This window comes from Coregonus clupeaformis, chromosome 17 (assembly GCF_020615455.1).
Source record: "Coregonus clupeaformis isolate EN_2021a chromosome 17, ASM2061545v1, whole genome shotgun sequence".
Taxonomy (NCBI): Eukaryota; Metazoa; Chordata; class Actinopteri; order Salmoniformes; family Salmonidae; genus Coregonus; species Coregonus clupeaformis.
Window position 1 is genome coordinate 35,652,784 of NC_059208.1, and position 21,933 is coordinate 35,674,716.

At 43.8% G+C, this 21,933-nt stretch overlaps 1 protein-coding gene across 5 annotated transcripts in view; it reads right to left on the minus strand.

Moving 5' to 3' along the window:
- LOC121586317 (histone-lysine N-methyltransferase ASH1L-like) overlaps positions 1-21,933 on the minus strand; it is a 54,152-nt gene that overhangs the window by 14,513 nt on the left and 17,706 nt on the right. For 3 of the 5 annotated variants that reach the window (XM_045226302.1, XM_045226303.1, XM_045226301.1), the window contains 11 exons: positions 9,987-10,160; positions 9,751-9,845; positions 9,585-9,658; positions 7,601-7,646; positions 7,261-7,369; positions 6,817-7,023; positions 4,207-4,353; positions 1,660-1,768; positions 975-1,130; positions 496-566; positions 231-394 (listed from right to left, as the gene is read on the minus strand). In XM_045226302.1, coding sequence (XP_045082237.1) covers positions 231-394; positions 496-566; positions 975-1,130; positions 1,660-1,768; positions 4,207-4,353; positions 6,817-7,023; positions 7,261-7,369; positions 7,601-7,646; positions 9,585-9,658; positions 9,751-9,845; positions 9,987-10,160 — 1,352 coding nt within the window. The remainder of the gene's footprint in view (positions 1-230; positions 395-495; positions 567-974; positions 1,131-1,659; positions 1,769-4,206; positions 4,354-6,816; positions 7,024-7,260; positions 7,370-7,600; positions 7,647-9,584; positions 9,659-9,750; positions 9,846-9,986; positions 10,161-21,933) is intronic. The other 2 variants (XM_041902917.2, XM_045226304.1) reach the window with 1 other exon arrangement.

Sequence of the window (21,933 nt, forward strand, 5' to 3'; positions counted from 1 at the left end):
AGGGATGTAAACTAATTTCTGCACAAAATTTGGGAGAAATAAGCTTTTTGTGCATATGGAACATTTCGGGGATCTTTTATTTCAGCTCATGAAACATGGGACCAACACTTTACCTGTTGCGTTCATCTTTTTGATCAGTATAGAATGATTATTCTATTCATTCTAGTTCTGTTTTCCTGCACATGTGGGTATGGTCTCACACACCTTTGACTCCTCACACACATACTGACCTGACTTGATGTTTCCGTCATCGCGGATGACTCCTCCCCAGCGTGTGTAGATGGACAGGCCACCGCTGGCCTCCCTCTCGCCCTCCCTCTTCAGCAGCTCCTGCTTCTCCCTCATCTTCTCCCAGTTCCTCAGTAGGAACACACGGTGCTTCAGCACAAAGTTCCTGAGCCACAGAGAGAGAGAGTGGTGAGTGTTTGTGTTGTGTTTGCGTGTGTATGTGTGCGTGAAGGACATGTGTTTGGCACATGTGCTGTGTGTGTGTACCTCTCTCTGTTGGACATGGGTTTCATGAGAAGGTGGGGATAAAACTTGCTGCTGTCACTTGAATCCTCCTCCTTGGGAAAAGAGAAGAGGGGGAGAGTTAGAGATAAAGGAGTACTGATCATAGGCTGCTGTTCAGTCCAGCCCTCTCACTATTCAAGTCCATTGTCTTTTTTTCAATCTAACCTTCCGCCCCACAAAAAGCTCCTTTGAGCAAGGAACCACTCCGTTCTACATACACACTGCCCCTTAAAATAAACTTAGCCGGGTAGGAGAGACCGCTCTCTAGGTTACAGAGCTAAACACATGGCAAAGACTTGACTGATTTAGGATCAGAATACAATGTCTTTGCCTTTAGGCTCCATAAAAATGCTGTGTAAAAACGGCTGACGACGGTAAATAACAAGACCCATTGCAGCGGCAGTAACAAGACACCTGATATAACTTTTTCTCTGACATTTCCTCCAGTCTCTCTCCCTTACACGCACTCGTTTTTTCAGCTGGTGCTTGGACTTGCGTTTCTCCTTGAGTCGACCCAGCCGCCGTGCCCCGCCCGTCTTTCCAGGCATCCCGTTGATTCGCTGGCTCTTCCCTCCGATGATGCCCCGGCAGCCCTCTGAGCCACACTTACACACTTGCTGTAGAGAGAGAAAGAGAGAGAGCGGGGGGGGGAGCGGGGAGGAGAGAGAGAGAGAGAGAGAGAGAGAGAGAGAGAGCAGGGAGGAGAGAGAGAGGGGTGGAGAGAGAGAGAGAGAGAGAGAGGGGAGGAGAGCGAGAGAGAGGGGAGGAGAGCGAGAGAGAGGGGAAGAGAGCGAGAGCGGGGAGGAGAGAGAGGGAGGGGAGGAGAGAGAGAGTGAGGGGAGGAGAGAGAGAGTGAGGGGAGGAGAGAGAGAGTGAGGGGAGGAGAGAGGGCGCGAGAGAAGTAAGCAGCAGTAGGAGGGAGGATGTAAGGGGAGAGAAGTTCAAGGTAACAGGTAAAGGAATGTGAAGTGTGTGCCAAAAACAGGAAAAGGGAACGGTGTGGGAAAATTGAGAGAGCGCTCTTGGATGCTAAAATGACCAAGAGAGATTGTTTTGCCTTGGCAGAAACAGATCTGGAACCAGGCTAAATTGGGGCTGTAACTGGGAGTGGATTGGGGAAGATGGTTGATGTGCCGCCACACCCACCTGCTCTTCGGTGTTGAAGGAGTGGAAGTTGTAGTCGTAGGTGAGCTCCGTGCCGCTGCTCATGTCCTTGAGGGCAAAGAGGCCGATCCTGTACACCCCATTCACCGACCTGCAGGAGCAACAGACAGGAGGGAAGAAGAGTGAGGAGGGAGAACTCAGATTTGCCCAGGCAGGCCAAAACTTGAGCATAGGGCACAGCCAGAGCATGGGGCTCTGGTTAAAAGTAGTGCACTATATAGGGAATAGGGTGCCATTTGGGGAGCACGCTTTCTTCATCTCCCTGCACAGTACAACCGTATAGGCTGCACTTTCCCTTTGCTGTCTAATGTATTCTTTCTGGGAGGACAAAAATCAGTTTCAGCACATTGTCTCGGGGCACTAATACGGCTGTGTCCAAGGCCCCAGCTACAACATCGTATAATCGCTATTCTGTGACAAGATGGAGGACTGGCCAGGCTTCACACTGGAAATTCTCTATGACTGCAGAATCTCTTATTCGAGGCCCGGTCCACACCACCCCACAGCACTACAGAGACAGTTGTTAGATAAGTGTGTCCTAGTTTACTGACTGGACTGGACGTTCAAGAAGTGCAAGGAGGAAAACAGGTGACTGTCTTTTCTCAAAGGTCGTTAACCGTTTTTACGGTCTGTGTTCAGGCCCTTTTGGGGTTAAACGGTGGGTCTTTAAAAATAAAGAAGCTATTTTATTAACTTCAACTGTCCTCCAAGAGTTGCTGAAATTCCTCTTCACTTAAACGGTGGGTTTAACATGTTGATGTCCAATTTGCTCTTTCATTCAACACAACAACCAGACAAACAAACGCTAGTATGTATTATTCTTAGGGAAGGAGCCAATGATTCAGAAGCCTTCTTAACCAGGTCTACAATTGCCGTGCTTGATCCTAGCTGAGAGGTACGCAATCCTGGAATTGTCTGGAGGTTGGTCGATTGGTTTATCGCAGAGAAAGGGCCTTAAACCGATTAGCGCTGAATAATCAGGCACAGTCCAGTAGGGCTGACCCCATTTAGTCGACTGGTCGATTGTTTAGTTGATAGGCTGTTGGTCGACCAATATTTTTTTTTAGTCGAGCAGTGGCAAACGAGACACCTGTCTGATTCACACCTGTCTGAGTGGACTAATCCATTGCGGAGGCCGCGGGGGTGGCACACCAGTAGTACATTTACCATGAATTACCATAATTTATAATCTACAATGTTTGTTTGGTTACGGTAATTTCTGTTAATGCATTCAATATATTATGACAACAGTCGTGGAATATTTTTATTTTATTTTTTATTACAACAGTCTTACCATTGTCATTGTAGGAGTGGACACGTTGCTTGCAGAGCGCATAACCTAGGCTACACTTGTGGGGGAAAAAGTGTAGCTTTATTTCATTCCATTTATGAGTTGTCAATTTATTTATTGCCTTTTGTTTGGAGAGCTACTGTCAATCTTGAGTAAGGACACACACAGAAGTAGGCCTAGGCTACCTGGACTGCGCGCAAATGTAGGCCTATAAATGTGCCCATTTGGGGATCTGATACTATTTCTGATTGTCTTAACTCACCATCACTGTGGAGCTTCTCAAAGTAATTTTTTCTTCACCTCAAACAGCAAGTAAACAAAGTCTGTTTTTATATCCATTGAGAATGACAATAGTTCCTCAACGTAGCCTCTTTGAAAAATCTTTCCAGCTCTCTCCCTTTCGATAACCACTCAGCATAAAAAGGGGAAAAAATGGCATGGAAACATCATAAAATAGGCCTACCTGATTACTTCTTATCCCTTGCACAAATAGCCTACAGCTGTGTCTGTCTGTCCGGAGCTCACTGGACTGATAAACTAAGGGCCCAGAATATTTTGATACGTTGCAAGTTTGCTAGCACGAGCTTGTGGCTGACCAAGTTCATAGTTGATACAATGTTTCAAGTTCCTTGCAGACAGGCCATGCGTAGCCAATGTGATTTATAGGATATTTATTTTAAAAATCAGGATATTTTCTACCTGCTGGCTGCAATGTTTTTATCTGTTGGCTTTATGTAGGCTATTTTTACATATTGGCAATGGCAATAGAAGTTACTTTTAGATTTGTATCATTTTCATTTAGATCGAATTTGTATTAACCATATGACATTCATTTTGAGATATGAAGACTATTATAAATGAAATGAAACTGTTATACGAAAACATTTTTTTCCCTTCTGGTTAGGCTATATTGATCTCTGGCTCCTTCTTTATTTACATTTACATTTTAGTCATTTAGCAGACGCTCTTATCCAGAGCGACTTACAGTTAGTGAGTGCATACATTTTTCATACTGTCTGAATAATTTATGTCTTCATTTTTAAATCGCAGTGCTTAAAGCATCAGACAACCTCAGCCTACATATAGTTGATTTTATTCAAACATAGGGTCTGTCTAAATATGGAAAGATACACGTTTAAAAATGTCGACCAATCGATTGGGCAGTCTGGATTAAAGTGTTTGCGAAATGGCATGTTGTTGTTGTAGTCATAGTAGTAGTAGTTGTCCTACTAACTCACCACTTCTGCATCTCACAGTTGGGTTCACAGCTGTGGTTGATGAAGCGGGCCTCGTTGCCCATCCGGTAGCTATCGATCACCATGCCGCTGTCCAGGTTCAGACAGTATTGGCCGCTGTGTGAGAAGTACTGCTCCATCATGCGACTTCTACAGCACACACAGAGGGGGAGAGAGAGGGACATTAGAATATATGGATAAGAGAATACCATGCAGAGCTTAGGAACACAGATGAACACTACAGAACCACTCAAAAGGCACACCTTAAAAAATAATGATTTAACATGAAAGAATAATACATTTGGCGTGAATCCTTGGTAACTTCCACTTAAGTTGAATTTTCACTTAGTCATAAATTGATGTCAATGGGAGACTATGGGCTCCATTTTTCGATTGGCACTAAGGAGGCGCAAGTGTCAAACGCACGTTACCTGTCTAAGATCAGCTCGCTTGCGTTGAGGTGGGAGGGGTGCCAATTCAGTCCTCCACCATATCAACCGCATTTTTTTTTTTATGTAGTGGGGGAGAGGCTGTTAATGGGGGTTGAGCGGTCTATACATCTACATTATATATATATATTTTAAACACTACATGCATATAGGGGAGACATTGGATACAACTGACAGGAGCCTCCTATTTTGTATAGAAGTGTGAATGTTATGCGTTTAAAGACATTTAGGCCTACGTGTGCACACAGTGCCATGGAAAGCCCAGCCTATCAATTAAGGGTTTGGCTTCTGAGATTGCTTTGAAATGCATATGAATCACCAAAGCTTTATTGAAAGATCAGGTTTGGGAGGAGCAAAACAGTGAGCCGACATCCCCTTTTTAATTATTTTAGCCAGCTTCCATTATTATTTTGGATTTGCGTAAAAGCCTCCATAGTCTACCTTAATATTATATGCCCAAGGGGAGCAATGATGGTGCCTGTAACTGTATTTAGACATAGACTATTTAAAACAAGTTGTTTTGTTTTGATTAGAATTATTCACTCTTTTTATTTGCCACAGATATAAAGCACTCCGCACGTCATCGTCGTTAACGGTTGGGAAAATGCCAGAGAGTGAGACAGCGAAGCGACAGCAGGGAAGTCCTATATGGCAATACTTTGAGAAGTTAAATGAGGTGGTGGTGAAATGCTAACTTTGCAAGGTGGAATTGAGCTAGTGGCAGTACAGGTGCAATGCTAAACCATCTGAAACCGAGGCACCGTGAGACCCAAACCGTTGCTGGCAGCAGCGCAGGCCCCCGAAAACAGACAGACAGGCTCTTCACACAGAAGAAGTGCAATAATGGACGGCGTGAGAAAATCACACAGTGCTGATTATAGAAATGATTGCAGTTGATATGTAGCAGATGGAGAATGACTGCTCTGCAAGTACCAAGTGTGTGCTCTCAAACAGCCCATTCGCTGCGTTAACAATAGGGCTGAGACAGTCATGGAATTTTGGATGACGGTAATTGGCCAGCCAAATGACCATGGTCACCGTAATAACCATTTGAATAGCAACAACAAAACTAACGGGGGTGTTTACGCACATTTTCTCCCCTCCTCTGCTCCTGACTGGATGTGCTGCCATAGAAATAGACTGAATAGAACGGACGTCCCCATTCGTTAATGATGGCATAATGGGTGGATTGGCAGCCATTGCAAGTGTACCCATAGGAGCAAAGCAGGAAGTAAAATATGTGCTGTGATTTGTTGATTCAACAAAAAATACATTCCATTGTATGAGCCACATCAGTTAACATCATTTGAATGAACATTCTACATTACCATGGAAATTATTGCACCACAATACCAGGCAGCCATTGTGAGTATACCCATGAGTTTACCAGTCAAATTACTAGGGTTAGAGGTTCCAAGCATGTTCTATTCATTGTATTTCTATGTGTGCTGCTGTTGCATTGTGGGGGTGTTGCCTAGGCAACCGAATACTTATTTGCTTGTTTCAGCAAGGCGCAAAAAAGTTTGATCACGCTGTTAAGAGTCCATGTTACGGCAGAAACGGACTCAACCGCACAAATGCCCAAATGCCCGGCAGTCCCGTCTTCAGTCAGCTGTTTGTTCCACACACACACACCAAAAATAATTATTTTTATTTTTAAACGTTTATGATAGTTATTTTATTTTCATGATGGTCTTCATCCATAACCGTCGGTTACACGGTTATACAGTAATTGTGCCAGCCCAGGTTAACAACAGATTGTTAATGTCTATGGACACGCTGTCATACATCACTGCAAAGAGCCATCACATTGATGATTCTTAGCGTTTATTTATATATTGTTTTTATCCCTAAATGCTGAACTTTTTTGCCATGGAGCACGTTCTGATTGGCCAGTGAGGGGGTCAAGCCTCGACACACCTACAACTTGTTTAGTCATCAAAACCCAGCCCTTTCCCGCCAGCTACTGAGCCCATAATTCCAGTTGTGAAAATAGCAAAAACATTTGACACACCCCCAAACCTATAGCGCTACCGCCATTGCGTTAGGTTTGTTAAAATAGAGCCCTAAGTGAAAATGTGATTTATGTTTTGCCCCTCGATGCATATATGTAATGTTGTATGAATAACCTACATATCAATACATGCATTCAAATCTATCTTACCTGAACTCGTGCTCGCTGACAACCTCTCCCAGGTACTCGATGATGAACTGGCCTGAGCGGAGGGGCTCCTTGGTGCGGATGCCCCAGCCCTTGCCCTCGGCACGGAAGCGCTCCAGGCACTGCACCCACTCGTGCCTCTGGATGTGCTGGTTGTCACACTGCTCCCCGCACGGACAAGTGCCGGGGAGGCACTCGGCAAAGCTCATCCTGAGGGAATGGGAGAAAATACTTTTATTGCAACCAAGTGGGACACACCAAGATCATTTATTCATATTAAATTAATTCACATCTTGAGATGCTATTCCAAGGCAGATATCTGAACATTGACGTAAATTGAAGACCCAAGCAGGGTCGAAAGCGTTTTCCTTGTAGATAAACACAGCACGTCTGGGAGCATATACCAGTGTGCCAGTCTATTTTAGTCTTCAACACCAGTGTTTATACCTGTTGAGGCATTCGTCAAGGCAGCCTCTGTCGATGGCTTCCCCGGAAGGCCTGCAGTTACAGGTGGTGGCTTCATAACCCGAGACAGGCTTCACATCCACATAGACGTCTACAGTTACACAAGGCAAGGACATATACACAATAGCTTGACCAGACCATGGCTGCGTCCCAAATGGCACCCTATTTCCTATATAGTGCACAACTTTTGACCAGGGTCCAATAGGGCTCTGGTCTAAAGTAGTGCATTATATAGGGAACAGGGTGCCATTTGGGACACAGCATTAAATAGTGTTTGGTTACAGTATAATTGAGGCGACTGGATCTTAGACTGTGTACTCACTTGATCTGATCTTTTTATAAAGGGGGACATCGGGCTTCTCGTAGAGCTAAAACCATCAAGAAATGTAGGTTATTACATCATAAGTAAGTAGCTATTACATCATAAGTAAGTAGCCTTGTCCGAGCTAGAACTGCACATAGTCCAGGAGCCCATCTCCTGTTTATGTATCGTGAGGCAGCTTGATGTTCAAGTGCACCTACTGGACAGGCCTTATATCATAAAAGAGACGAATCCTTACAGTGAGGGAAAAAAGTATTTGATCCCCTGCTGATTTTGTACGTTCGCCCACTGACAAAGACATTATCAGTCGATAATTTTAATGGTAGGTTTATTTGAACAGTGAGAGACAGAATAACAACAACAAAATCCAGAAAAACTCATGTCAAAAATGTTATAAATTGATTTGCATTTTAATGAGGGAAATAAGTATTTGACCCCTCTGCAAAACATGAATTAGTACTTGGTGGCAAAACCCTTGTTGGCAATCACAGAGGTCAGATGCTTCTTGTAGTTGGCCACCAGGTTTGCACACATCTCAGGAGGGATTTTGTCCCACTCCTCTTTGCAGATCTTCTCCAAGTCATTAAGGTTTCAAGCCTGACGTTTGGCAACTCTAACCTTCAGCTCCCTCCACAGATTTTCTATGGGATTAAGGTCTGGAGACTGGCTAGGCCACTCCTGGACCTTCATTGGCTTCTTCTTGAGCCACTCCTTTGTTGCCTTGGCCGTGTGTTTTGGGTCATTGTCATGCTGGAATACCCATCCACTACCCATTTTCAATGCCCTGGCTGAGGGAAGGAGGTTCTCACCCAAGATTTGACGGTACATGGCCCCGTCCATCGTCCCTTTGATGTGGTGAAGTTGTCCTGTCCCCTTAGCAGAAAAACACCCCCAAAGCATAATGTTTCCACCTCCATGTTTGACGGTGGGAATGGTGTTCTTGGGGTCATAGGCAGCATTCCTCCTCCTCCAAACACGGTGAGTTGAGTTGATGCCAAAGAGCTCCATTTTGGTCTCATCTGACCACAACACTTTCACCCAGTTCTCCTCTGAATCATTCAGATGTTCATTGGCAAACTTCAGACGGGCATGTATATGTGCTTTCTTGAGCAGGGGGACCTTGCGGGCGCTGCAGGATTTCAGTCCTTCACGGCTTAGTGTGTTACCAATTGTTTTCTTGGTGACTATGGTCCCAGCTGCCTTGAGATCATTGACAAGATCCTCCTGTTAAGTTCTGGGCTGATTCCTCACTGTTCTCATGATCATTGCAACTCCACGAGGTGAGATCTTGCATGGAGCCCCAGGCCGAGGGAGATTGACAGTTTTGTGTTTCTTCCATTTGCACCAACTGTTGTCACCTTCTCACCAAGCTGCTTGGCTATGGTCTTGTAGCCCATTCCAACCTTGTGTAGGTCTACAATCTTGTCCCTGACATCCTTGGAGAGCTCTTTGGTCTTGGCCATGGTGGAGAGTTTGATTGATTGATTGCTTCTGTGGACAGGTGTCTTTTATACAGGTAACAAACTGAGATTAGGAGCACTCTCTTTAAGAGTGTGCTCCTAATCTCAGCTCGTTACCTGTATAAAAGACACCTGGGAGCCAGACATTTTTCTGATTGAGAGGGGGTCAAATACTTATTTCCCTCATTACATTTACATTTACATTTACGTCATTTAGCAGACGCTCTTATCCAGAGCGACTTACAAATTGGTGCATTCACCTTATAGCCAGTGGGATATTAAAATGCAAATCAATTTATAACATTTTTGACATGCGTTTTTCTGGATTTTTTTGTTGTTATTCTGTCTCTCACTGTTCAAATAAACCAACCATTAAAATTATAGACTGATAATTTATTTGTCAGTGGGCAAACGTACAAAATCAGCAGGGGATCAAATACTTTTTTCCCTCACTGTATATAGATTGGACAAATCCCTATTATAGCTTGTCGACTCTGAGGGGAAAAACACTTAGCAGTGATCACCTGGTCATGTTTCCACAGCCACAAGATGTCGTAAGGCAACTGGAAATCAATTTGCTTCTGTCTTAGGTACTTTCCTGAAAGGGAGGGTGGGGGAGAGAAATGAAGTAACATGTCATGACAAAGTGTGAGTGTGTGTGTGTGTGTGCTTGCGTGCAAGAACACTCACCAACATGGATAGGGGCAGGAAAAAGGCCGTAGTCGTGTTCCCCAGGTGTGTACTCCAGTTTCTCTTTCTTCATCTGCAGAAGCTGACTACGAGGACTGAAAGAGAAACAGGAACAACAACAAAAAAAAGTGTGAGATGTCCATATATGCCCTACATATTCCTGGTTTGACCTTTGGTAAGCAAACGGGTATATCCAGATTTGACATGTGTCTGTGTTTCTCTATTATGGGCCTCACTCTGCCGTCTTGTACACATCAGAGTAGAGCCCCGCCTTTTGGAACTTCTTCTTTGGAGGCCTGACTGCTCTCTTTTCCCGTTGGCTGGTTATAGGCATGGGTGGCGCTTGTTCCATGGAGACGGTGCCCGGACGTTCCGGGGAGGAGGGGCAATCTGGTTTCCCCTCCAGAGCACTGAAATAGAACAAAGACTGAGTTTATAGTGATGACTGGCTTGATATATATATATATATATATATATATATATATATATACACACACACACACACACACAGTTGAAGTCAGAAGTTTACATACACCTTAGCCAAATACATTTAAACTCAGTTTTTTACAATTCCTGAAATTTAATCCAAGTAAAAATTCCCTGTTTTAGGTCAGTTAGGATCACCACTTTATTTTAAGAATGTGAAATGTCAGAATAATAGCAGAGAGAATTATTTATTTCAGCTTTTATTTCTTTCATCACATTCCCAGTGGGTCAGAAGTTTACATACACTCAATTAGTATTTGGTAAGATTTCCTTTAAATTGTTTAACTTGGGTCAAACGTTTAAGGTAGCCTTCCACAAGCTTCCCACATTAAGTTGGGTGAATTTTGGCCCATTCCTCCTGACAGAACTGGTGTAACTGAGTCAGGTTTGTAGGCCTCCTTGCTCGCACACGCTTTTTCAGTTCTGCCCACACATTTTCTATAGGATTGAGGTCAGAGCTTTGTGATGGCCACTCCAATACCTTGACTTTGTTGTCCTTAAGCCATTTTGCCACAACTTTGTAAGTATGCTTGGGGTCTTTGTCCATTTGGAAGACCCATTTGCGACCAACCTTTAACTTCCTGACTGATGTCTTGAGATGTTGCTTCAATATATCCACATGATGCCATCTATTTTGTGAAGTTCACGAGTCCCTCCTGCAGAAAAGCACCCCCACAGCATGATGCTGCCACTCCCGTGCTTCACGGTTGGGATGGTGTTTTTCGGCGTGCAAGCCTTCCCCTTTTTCCTCCAATCATAACGATGGTCATTATGGCCAAACAGTTATATTTTTGTTTCATCAGACCAGAGGACATTTCTCCAAAAAGTACGATCTTTGTCCCCATATGCAGTTGCAAACCGTAGTCTGGCTTTTTTTATGCCGGTTTTGGAGCAGTGGCTTCTTCATTGCTGAGCGGCCTTTCAGGTTATGTCGATATAGGACTCTTTTTACTGTGGATATAGATACTTTTGTACCTGTTTCCTCCAGCATCTTCACAAGGTCCTTTGCTGTTGTTATGGGATTGATTTGCACTTTTCGCACCAAAGTACGTTAATCTCTAGGAGACAGAACGCGTCTCATTCCTGAGCAGTATGACGGCTGCGTGGTCCCATGGTGTTTATACTTGCGTACTATTGTTTGTACAGATGAACGTGGTACCTTCAGGCTTTGGAAATTGCTCCCAAGGATGAACCAGACTTGTGGAGGTCTACAATTGGCTGATTTCTTTTGATTTTCCCATGATGTCAAGCAAAGAGGCACTTAGTTTGAAGGTAGGCCTTGAAATACATCCTAAGGTACACCTCCAATTGACTCAAATGATGTGAATTAGCCTATCAGAAGCTTCTAAAGCCATGACATAATTTTCTGGAATTTTCCAAGCTGTTTAAAGGCACAGTCAACTTAGTGTATGTAAACTCCTGACCCACTGGAATTGTGATACAGTGAATTATAAGTGAAATAATCTGTCTGTAAACAATTGTTGGAAAAATGACTTGTGTCATGCACAAAGTAGATGTCCTTACTGACTTGCCAAAACTATAGTTTGTTAACAAAACAGCTGTGGAGTGGTTGAAAAACAAGTTTTAATGACTCCAACCTAAGTGTATGTAAACTTACGACTTCAACTATATGTATGTATGTATGTATGTATGTATGTATGTATGTATGTATGTACGTACAGTGGGGGGAAAAAGTATTTAGTCAGCCACCAATTGTGCAAGTTCTCCCACTTAAAAAGATGAGAGAGGCCTGTAATTTTCATCATAGGTACATGTCAACTATGACAGACAAATTGAGAAAAAAAAATCCAGAAAATCACATTGTAGGATTTTTAATGAATTTATTTGCAAATTATGGTGGAAAATAAGTATTTGGTCACCTACAAACAAGCAAGATTTCTGGCTCTCACAGACCTGTAACTTCTTCTTTAAGAGGCTCCTCTGTCCTCCACTCGTTACCTGTATTAAATGGCACCTGTTTGAACTTGTTATCAGTATAAAAGACACCTGTCCACAACCTCAAACAGTCACACTCCAAACTCCACTATGGCCAAGACCAAAGAGCTGTCAAAGGACACCAGAAACAAAATTGTAGACCTGCACCAGGCTGGGAAGACTGAATCTGCAATAGGTAAGCAGCTTGGTTTGAAGAAATCAACTGAGGGAGCAATTATTAGGAAATGGAAGACATACAAGACCACTGATAATCTCCCTCGATCTGGGGCTCCACGCAAGATCTCACCCCGTGGGGTCAAAATGATCACAAGAACAGTGAGCAAAAATCCCAGAACCACACGGGGGGACCTAGTGAATGACCTGCAGAGAGCTGGGACCAAAGTAACAAAGCCTACCATCAGTAACACACTACGCCGCCAGGGACTCAAATCCTGCAGTGCCAGACGTGTCCCCCTGCTTAAGCCAGTAAATGTCCAGGCCCGTCGGAAGTTTGCTAGAGTGCATTTGGATGATCGAGAAGAGGATTGGGAGAATGTCATATGGTCAGATGAAACCAAAATAGAACTTTTTGGTAAAAACTCAACTCGTCGTGTTTGGAGGACAAAGAATGCTGAGTTGCATCCAAAGAACACCATACCTACTGTGAAGCATGGGGGTGGAAACATCATGCTTTGGGGCAGTTTTTCTGGGACCAGGACGACTGATCCGTGTAAAGGAAAGAATGAATGGGGCCATGTATCGTGAGATTTTGAGTGAAAACCTCCTTCCATCAGCAAGGGCATTGAAGATGAAACGTGGCTGGGTCTTTCAGCATGACAATGATCCCAAACACACTGCCCGGGCAACGAAGGAGTGGCTTCGTAAGAAGCATTTCAAGGTCCTGGAGTGGCCTAGCCAGTCTCCAGATCTCAACCCCATAGAAAATCTTTGGAGGGAGTTGAAAGTCCGTGTTGCCCAGCGACAGCCCCAAAACATCACAACTCTAGAGGAGATCTGCATGGAGGAATGGGCCAAAATACCAGCAACAGTGTGTGAAAACCTTGTGAAGACTTACAGAAAACGTTTGACCTGTGTCATTGCCAACAAAGGGTATATAACAAAGTATTGAGAAACTTTTCTTATTGACCAAATACTTATTTTCCACCATAATTTGCAAATAAATTCATAAAAAATCCTACAATGTGATTTTCTTGATTTTTTTTCTCATTTTGTCTGTCATAGTTGACGTGTACCTATGATGAAAATTACAGGCCTCTCTCATATTTTTAAGTGGGAGAACTTGCACAATTGGTGGCTGACTAAATACTTTTTTCCCCCACTGTATATACAGCTGCGGAAAAAATTAAGAGACCACTGCAAAATTATCAGTTTCCCTGGTTTTTCTATTTATAGGTATGTGTTTGGGTAAAAATAACATTTTTGTTTTATTCTATAAACTACTGACAACATTTCTCCAACATTCCAAATAAAAATATTGTCATTTAGAGCATTTATTTGCAGAAAATGACAACTGGTCAAAATAACAAAAAAGATGCAGTGTTGTCAGACCTCGAATAATGCAAAGAAAATAAGTTCATGTTCATTTTTAAACAACACAATACTAATGTTTTAACTTAGGAAGAGAAATCAATAGTTGGTGGAATAACCCTGATTTTCAATCACAGCTTTCATGCGTCTTGGCATGCTCTCCACCAGTCTTTCACATTGATGTTGCGTGACTTTATGCCACTCCTGGCGCAAAAATTCAAGCAGCTCGGCTTTGTTTGATGGCTTGTGACCATCCATCTTCCTCTTGATCACATTCCAGAAGTTTTCAATGGGGTTCAGGTCTGGAGATTGGGCTGGCCATGACAGGGTCTTGATCTGGTGGTCCTCCATCCGCACCTTGATTGACCTGAATGTGTGGCATGGCGCATTGTCCTGCTGGAAAAACCAATCCTCCGAGTTGGGGAACAATGTCACAGCAAAAGGAAGCAAGTTTTCTTCCAGGACAACCTGGTACGTGGCTTGATTCATGCGTCCTTCACAAAGACAAATCTGCCCGATTCCAGCCTTGCTGAAGCACCCCCAGATCATCACCGATCCTCCACCAAATTTCACAGTGGGTGCGAGACACTGTGTCTTGTAGGCCTCTCCAGGTCTCCGTCTAACCATTAGACGACCAGATGTTGGGCAAAGATGAAATTTGGACTCATCAGAGAAGATGACCTTACTCCAGTCCTCTACAGTCCAATCCTTATGGTCTTTTGCAAACCTCAGCCTGGTTCTTTTTTTTGTTCTTTTTTTTTGGGGGGGTAGATCAGCTTTAATATTACAGATAGATTGTAACTTCCATCAATGTAATTGTCTGCATCACTTCCAATCCCCCATATGTTTTTTTCTTTTTTTCCCCCTCGCATATATATACACACACATACATATATATACATACATATCCTTTAAAAATATATATATTTCCCTTTATTACTTTCCAACCCCACCATCCCTTCCCTAATTGGAGTAAACTAGTGAACAACAATGCTTAGGCCTCTACTTCAGGCTTATACATACTATATACATTTTATGGACACAGTCAATAATTATATTTTGTTTGTTTTTACTCCTGAACTTCCTCCGATCATTTTCATGATGTCCATCTGGTATGCTTCTATATGCCATATCTTTCTAACTGTGCTCTTTCACAAAAGCTCACAATATATAACCTATATACTTATTATGGACACAGCATGTCTTACACTAGTTATCTTGTTGTTATTAGTCCCATCCTTCAGCTCCATTCAACACCTCCCATCTATCTCTTAACACCATCCATATTGGATTTCTATTTGCCATATATTTTTCAACTGTACTGTGATGTTTTACAAAAGTTCTGAACCTTTCTATTCTCATTGTTTCTACAGTTTGTGAATTGAAAATAAACATTTTTGCTAAAAGTATTATTATATTATTGATCGATTTGACTATGACTTTTCAGATCACCCAGTAGAGCCTGGCTCTTATTTGCTTCTCATTGATGAAGGGCTTTTTTCTAGCTTTGCATGACTTCAGCCCTGCCACTAGGAGCCTGTTTCGAACCGTCCTTGCCGTGCACTTCACCCCAGCTGCCGTTTGCCATTCTTTTTGTAGGTCACTTGATGTCATCCTACGGTTGTTGAGTGACATTCGAATGAGTTGGCGGTCATCCCGGTCAGTAGAGATTCGTTTTCGCCCTCTGCCGGTCTGTAGCTTTGTTGTCTCCAATGTCTGCTGCTTGACCTTGTTCTTATGAACCGCCGTCTTTGACATTTTAAGGATGGAAGCAACCTGACACTGACTGTATCCCTCTGCCAGTAAAGCTAGAATTGAACCCTTCTTTTCATCACTCAAAAGTTTCCTTTTCAACTCTATTGGCATGGTCAATAGTTATTACTTTTGAGGTACTATTAGCACTGTTTTTGCCATCCAGCTGGTACTATTGCAAGAGGATATAGGTTTTTATACTTTTCCTCATGAAATAAGATTTGGTCATGTGATCACCTAATCTGTACCTAATTCAGTAGAATGAGGTGTGCCTGTCTTGGAATTCAACAGACACTGGAATGGAATGGCTGTCATACATGTAGAGATGCTGATTTAAGAAAATGTTGCAGTATACAGTGAGGGAAAAAAATATTTGATCCCCTGCTGATTTTGTACATTTGCCCACTGACAAAGAAATGATCAGTCTATAATTTTAACGGTAGGTTTAATTTAACAGTGAGAGACAGAATAACAAAAAAATAATCCAGAAAAACGCATGTCAAAAATGTTATAAATTGATTTGCATTTTAATGAGGGAAATAAGTATTTTACCCCCTCTCAATCAGAAGGATTTCTGGCTCCCAGGTGTCTTTTATACAGGTAACGAGCTGAGATTAGGAGCACACTCTTAAAGGGAGTGCTCCTAATCTTAGTTTGTTACCTGTATAAAAGACACAAGTCCACAGCAGCAATCAATCAATCAGATTCCAAACTCTCCACCATGGTCAAGACCAAAGAGCTCTCCAAGGATGTCAGGGACAAGATTGTAGACCTACACAAGGCTGGAATGGGCTACAAGACCATCGCCAAGCAACTTGGTGAGAAGGTGACAACAGTTGGTGCGATTATTCGCAAATGGAAGAAACACAAAATAATCTCCCTCGGCCTGGGGCTCCATGCAAGATCTCACCTCGTGGAGTTGCAATGATCATGAGAACGGTGAGGAATCAGCCTAGAACTACACAGGAGGATATTGTCAATGATCTCAAGGCAGCTGGGACCATAGACATCAAGAAAACAATTGGTAACACACTCGCCGTGAAGGACTGAAATCCTGCAGCGCCCGCAAGGTCCCCCTGCTCAAGAAAGCACATATACAGGCCCGTCTGAAGTTTGCCAATGAAAATCTGAATGATTCAGAGGAGATCTGGGTGAAAGTGTTGTGGTCAGATGAGACCAAAATCGAGCTCTTTGGCATCAACTCAACTCGCCGTGTTTGGAGGAGGAGGAATGCTGCCTATGACCCCAAGAACACCCCCTCCACCATCAAACATGGAGGTGGAAACATTATGCGTTGTGGGTGTTTTTCTGCTAAGGGGACAGGACAACTTCACCGCATCAAAGGGACGATTGACGTGGATGGGTCGTGGATGGATGGGTCGTGGATGGATATTCTAGCATGACAATGACCCAAAACACACGGTCAAGGCAACAAAGGAGTGGCTCAAGAAGAAGCACATTAAGGTCCTGGAGTTGCCTAGCCAGTCTCCAGACCTTAATCCCATTGAAAATCTGTGGAGGGAGCTGAAGGTTTGAGTTGCCAAACGTCAGCCTCGAAACCTTAATGACTTGGAGAAGATCTGCAAAGAGGAGTGGGACAAAATCCCTCCTGAGATGTGTGCAAACCTGGTGGCCAACTACAAGAAACATCTGACCTCTGTGATTGCCAACAAGGGTTTTGCCACCAAGTACTAAGTCATGTTTTGCAGAGGAGTCAAATACTTATTTCCCTCATTGAAATGCAAATCAATTTAAAACATTTTTGACATGCGTTTTTCTGGATTTTTTTGTTGTTATTCTGTCTCTCACTGTTCAAATAAACCTACCATTAAAATATAGACTAATAATTTCTCTGTCAGTGGGCAAACGTACAAAATCAGCAGGGGATCAAATACTTTTTTCCTTCACTGTATATACAGTGGGGAGAACAAGTATTTGATACACTGCCGATTTTGCAGGTTTTCCTACTTACAAAGCATGTAGAGGTCTGTAATTTTTATCATAGGTACACTTCAACTGTGAGAGACGGAATCTAAAACAAAAATCCAGAAAATCACATTGTATGATTTTTAAGTAATTAATTTGCATTTTATTGCATGATATAAGTATTTGATCACCTACCAACCAGTAAGAATTCCAGCTCTCACAGACCTGTTAGTTTTTCTTTAAGAAGCCCTCCTGTTCTCTACTCATTACCTGTATTAACTGCGCCTGTTTGAACTCGTTACCTGTATAAAGGACACCTGTCCACACACTCAATCAAACAGACTCCAACCTCTCCATAATGGCCAAGACCAGAGAGCTGTGTAAGGACATCAGGGATAAAATTGTAGACCTGCACAAGGCTGGGATGGGCTACAGGATAATAGGCAAGCAGCTTGGTGAGAAGGCAACAACTGTTAGCGCAATTATTAGAAAATGGAAGAAGTTCAAGATGACGGTCAATCACCCTCGGTCTGGGGCTCCATGCAAGATCTCACCTCGTGGGGCATCAATGATCATGAGGAAGGTGAGGGATCAGCCCAGAACAACACGGCAGGACCTGGTCAATGACCTGAAGAGAGCTGGGACCACAGTCTCAAAGAAAACCATTAGTAACACACTACGCCGTCATGGATTAAAATCCTGCAGCGCACGCAAGGTCCCCCTGCTCAAGCCAGCGCATGTCCAGGCCCGTCTGAAGTTTGCCAATGACCATCTGGATGATCCAGATGAGGAATGGGAGAAGGTCATGTGGTCTGATGAGACAAAAATATAGCTTTTTGGTCTAAACTCCACTCACCGTGTTTGGTGGAAGAAGAAGGATGAGTACAACCCCAAGAACACCATCCCAACCGTGAAGCATGGAGGTGGAAACATCATTCTTTGGGGATGCTTTTCTGCAAAGGGGACAGGACGACTGCATCGTATTGAGGGGAGGATGGATGGGGCCATGTATCGCGAGATCTTGGCCAACAACCTCCTTCCCTCAGTAAGAGCATTGAAGATGGGTCGTGGCTGGGTCTTCCAGCATGACAACTACCCGAAACACACAGCCAGGGCAACTAAGGAGTGGCTCCGTAAGAAGCATCTCAAGGTCCTGGAGTGGCCTAGCCAGTCTCCAGACCTGAACCCAATAGAAAATATTTGGAGGGAGCTGAAAGTCCGTATTGCCCAGCGACAGCCCCGAAACCTGAAGGATCTGGAGAAGGTCTGTATGGAGGAGTGGGCCAAAATCCCTGCTGCAGTGTGTGCAAACCTGGTCAAGACCTACAGGAAACGTATGATATCTGTAATTACAAACAAAGGTTTCTGTACCAAATATTAAGTTCTGCTTTTCTGATGTATCAAATACTTATGTCATGCAATAAAATGCAAATTAATTACTTAAAAATCATACAATGTGATTTTCTGGATTTTTGTTTTAGATTCCGTCTCTCACAGTTGAAGTGTACCTATGATACAAATTACAGACCTCTACATGCTTTGTAAGTAGGAAAACCTGCAAAATCGGCAGTGTATCAAATACTTGTTCTCCCCACTGTGTGTGTATATATATATATATATATATATATATATATATATATACGCTGCTCAAAAAAATAAAGGGAACATTTAAACAACACAATGTAACTCCAAGTCAATCACACTTCTGTGAAATCAAACTGTCCACTTAGGAAGCAACACTGATTGACAATACATTTCACATGCTTTTGTGCAAATGGAATAGACAACAGGTGGAAATTATAGGCAATTAGCAAGACACCCCCAATAAAGGACTGGTTTTGCAGGTGGTGACCACAGACCACTTCTCAGTTCCTATGCTTCCAGGCTGATGTTTTGGTCACTTTTGAATAATGCCGGTGCTTTCACTCTAGTGGTAGCATGAGACGGAGTCTACAACCCACACAAGTGGCTCAGGTAGTGCAGCTCATCCAGGATGGCACATCAATGCGAGCTGTGGCAAGAAGGTTTGCTGTGTCTGTCAGCGTAGTGTCCAGAGCATGGAGGCGCTACCAGGAGACAGGCCAGTACATCAGGAGACGTGGAGGAGGCCGTAGGAGGGCAACAACCCAGCAGCAGGACTGCTACCTCCGCCTTTGTGCAAGGAGGAGCAGGAGGAGCACTGCCAGAGCCCTGCAAAATGACCTCCAGCAGGCCACAAATGTGCATGTGTCTGCTCAAACGGTCAGAAACAGACTCCATGAGGGTGGTATGAGGGCCCGACGTCCACAGGTGGGGGTTGTGCTTACAGCCCAACACCGTGCAGGACGTTTGGCATTTGCCAGAGAACACCAAGATTGGCAAATTCGCCACTGGCGCCTGTGCTCTTCACAGATGAAAGCAGGTTCACACTGAGCACATGTGACAGACGTGACAGAGTCTGGAGACGCCGTGGAGAACGTTCTGCTGCCTGCAACATCCTCCAGCATGACCGGTTTGGCGGTGGGTCAGTCATGGTGTGGGGTGGCATTTCTTTGGGGGGCCGCACAGCCCTCAATGTGCTCGCCAGAGGTAGCCTGACTGCCATTAGGTACCGAGATGAGATCCTCAGATCCCTTGTGAGACCATATGCTGGTGCGGTTGGCCCTGGGTTCCTCCTAATGCTAGACCTCATGTGGCTGGAGTGTGTCAGCAGTTCCTGCAAGAGGAAGGCATTGATGCTATGGACTGGCCCGCCCGTTCCCCAGACCTGAATCCAATTGAGCACATCTGGGACATCATGTCGCGCTCCATCCACCAACGCCACGTTGCACCACAGACTGTCCAGGAGTTGGCGGATGCTATAGTCCAGGTCTGGGAGGAGATCCCTCAGGAGACCATCCGCCACCTCATCAGGAGCATGCCCAGGCGTTGTAGGGAGGTCATACAGGCACGTGGAGGCCACACACACTACTGAGCCTCATTCTGACTTGTTTTAAGGACATTACATCAAAGTTGGATCAGCCTGTAGTGTGGTTTTCCACTTTAATTTTGAGGGTGACTCCAAATCCAGACCTCCATGGGTTGATACATTTGATTTCCATTGATAATTTTTGTGTGATTTTGTTGTCAGCACATTCAACTATGTAAAGAAAAAATATTTAATAAGATTATTTCATTCACTCAGATCTAGGATGTGTTATTTTAGTGTTCCCTTTATTTTTTTGAGCAGTATATTATATATATATATATATATATATATATATATATATATATATATATATATATATATACAGTATCTCACAAAAGTGAGTACACCCCTCACATTTCTGTAATATCTGAGTATATCATTTCATGTGACAACACTGAAGAAATGACACTTTGCTACAATGTAAAGTAGTGAGTGTACAGCTTGTACAACAGTGTACATTTGCTGTCCCCTCAAAATAACTCAACACACAGCCATTAATGTCTAAATCGCTGGCAACAAATGTGAGTACACCCCTAAGTGAAAATGTCCAAATTGGGCCCAATTAGCCATTTTCCCTCCCCGGTGTCATGTGACTCGTTAGTGTTACAAGGTCTCAGGTGTGAATGGGGAGCAGGTGTGTTCAATTAGGTGTCATCGCTCTCACACTCCCTCATATTGGTCACTGGAAGTTCAACATGGCACCTCATGGCAAAGAACTGTCTGAGGATCTGAAAAAAAGAATTGTTGCTCTACATAAAGATGGCATGGGCTATAAGAAGATTGCCAAGACCCTGAAAATGAGCTGCAGCACGGTGGCCAAGATCATACAGCAGTTTAACAGGACAGGTTCCACTCAGAACAGGCCTCGCCATGGTCGACCAAAGAAGTTGAGTGCACGTGCTCAGCGTCATATCCAGAGGTTGTCTTTGGGAAATAGACGTATGAGTGCTGCCAGCATTGCTGCAGAGGTTGAAGGGGTGGGGGGTCAGCCTGTCAGTGCTCAGACCATATGCCGCACACTGCATCAAATTGGTCTGCATGGCGGTCGTCCCAGAAGGAAGCCTCTTCTAAAGATGATGCACAAGAAAGCCCGCAAACAGTTTGCTGAAGACAAGCAGACTTAGGACATGGATTACTGGAACCATGTCCTGTGGTCTGTTGAGACCAAGATAAACTTATTTGGTTCAGATGGTGTCAAGCGTGTGGCGGCAACCAGGTGAGGAGTACAAAGACAAGTGTGTCTTGCCTACAGTCAAGCATGGTGGTGGGAGTGTCATGGTCTGGGGCTGCATGAGTGCTGCCGGCACTGGGGAGCTACAGTTCATTGAGGGAACCATGAATGCCAACATGTACTGTGACATACTGAAGCAGAGCATGATCCCCTCCCTTCGGAGACTGGGCCGCAGGGCAGTATTCCAACATGATAACGACCCCAAACACACCTCCAAGACGACCACTGCCTTGCTAAAGAAGCTGAGGGTAAAGGTGATGGACTGGCCAAGCATGTCTCCAGACCTAAACCCTATTGAGCATCTGTGAGGCATCCTCAAACGGAAGGTGGAGGAGTGCAAGGTCTCTAACATCCACCA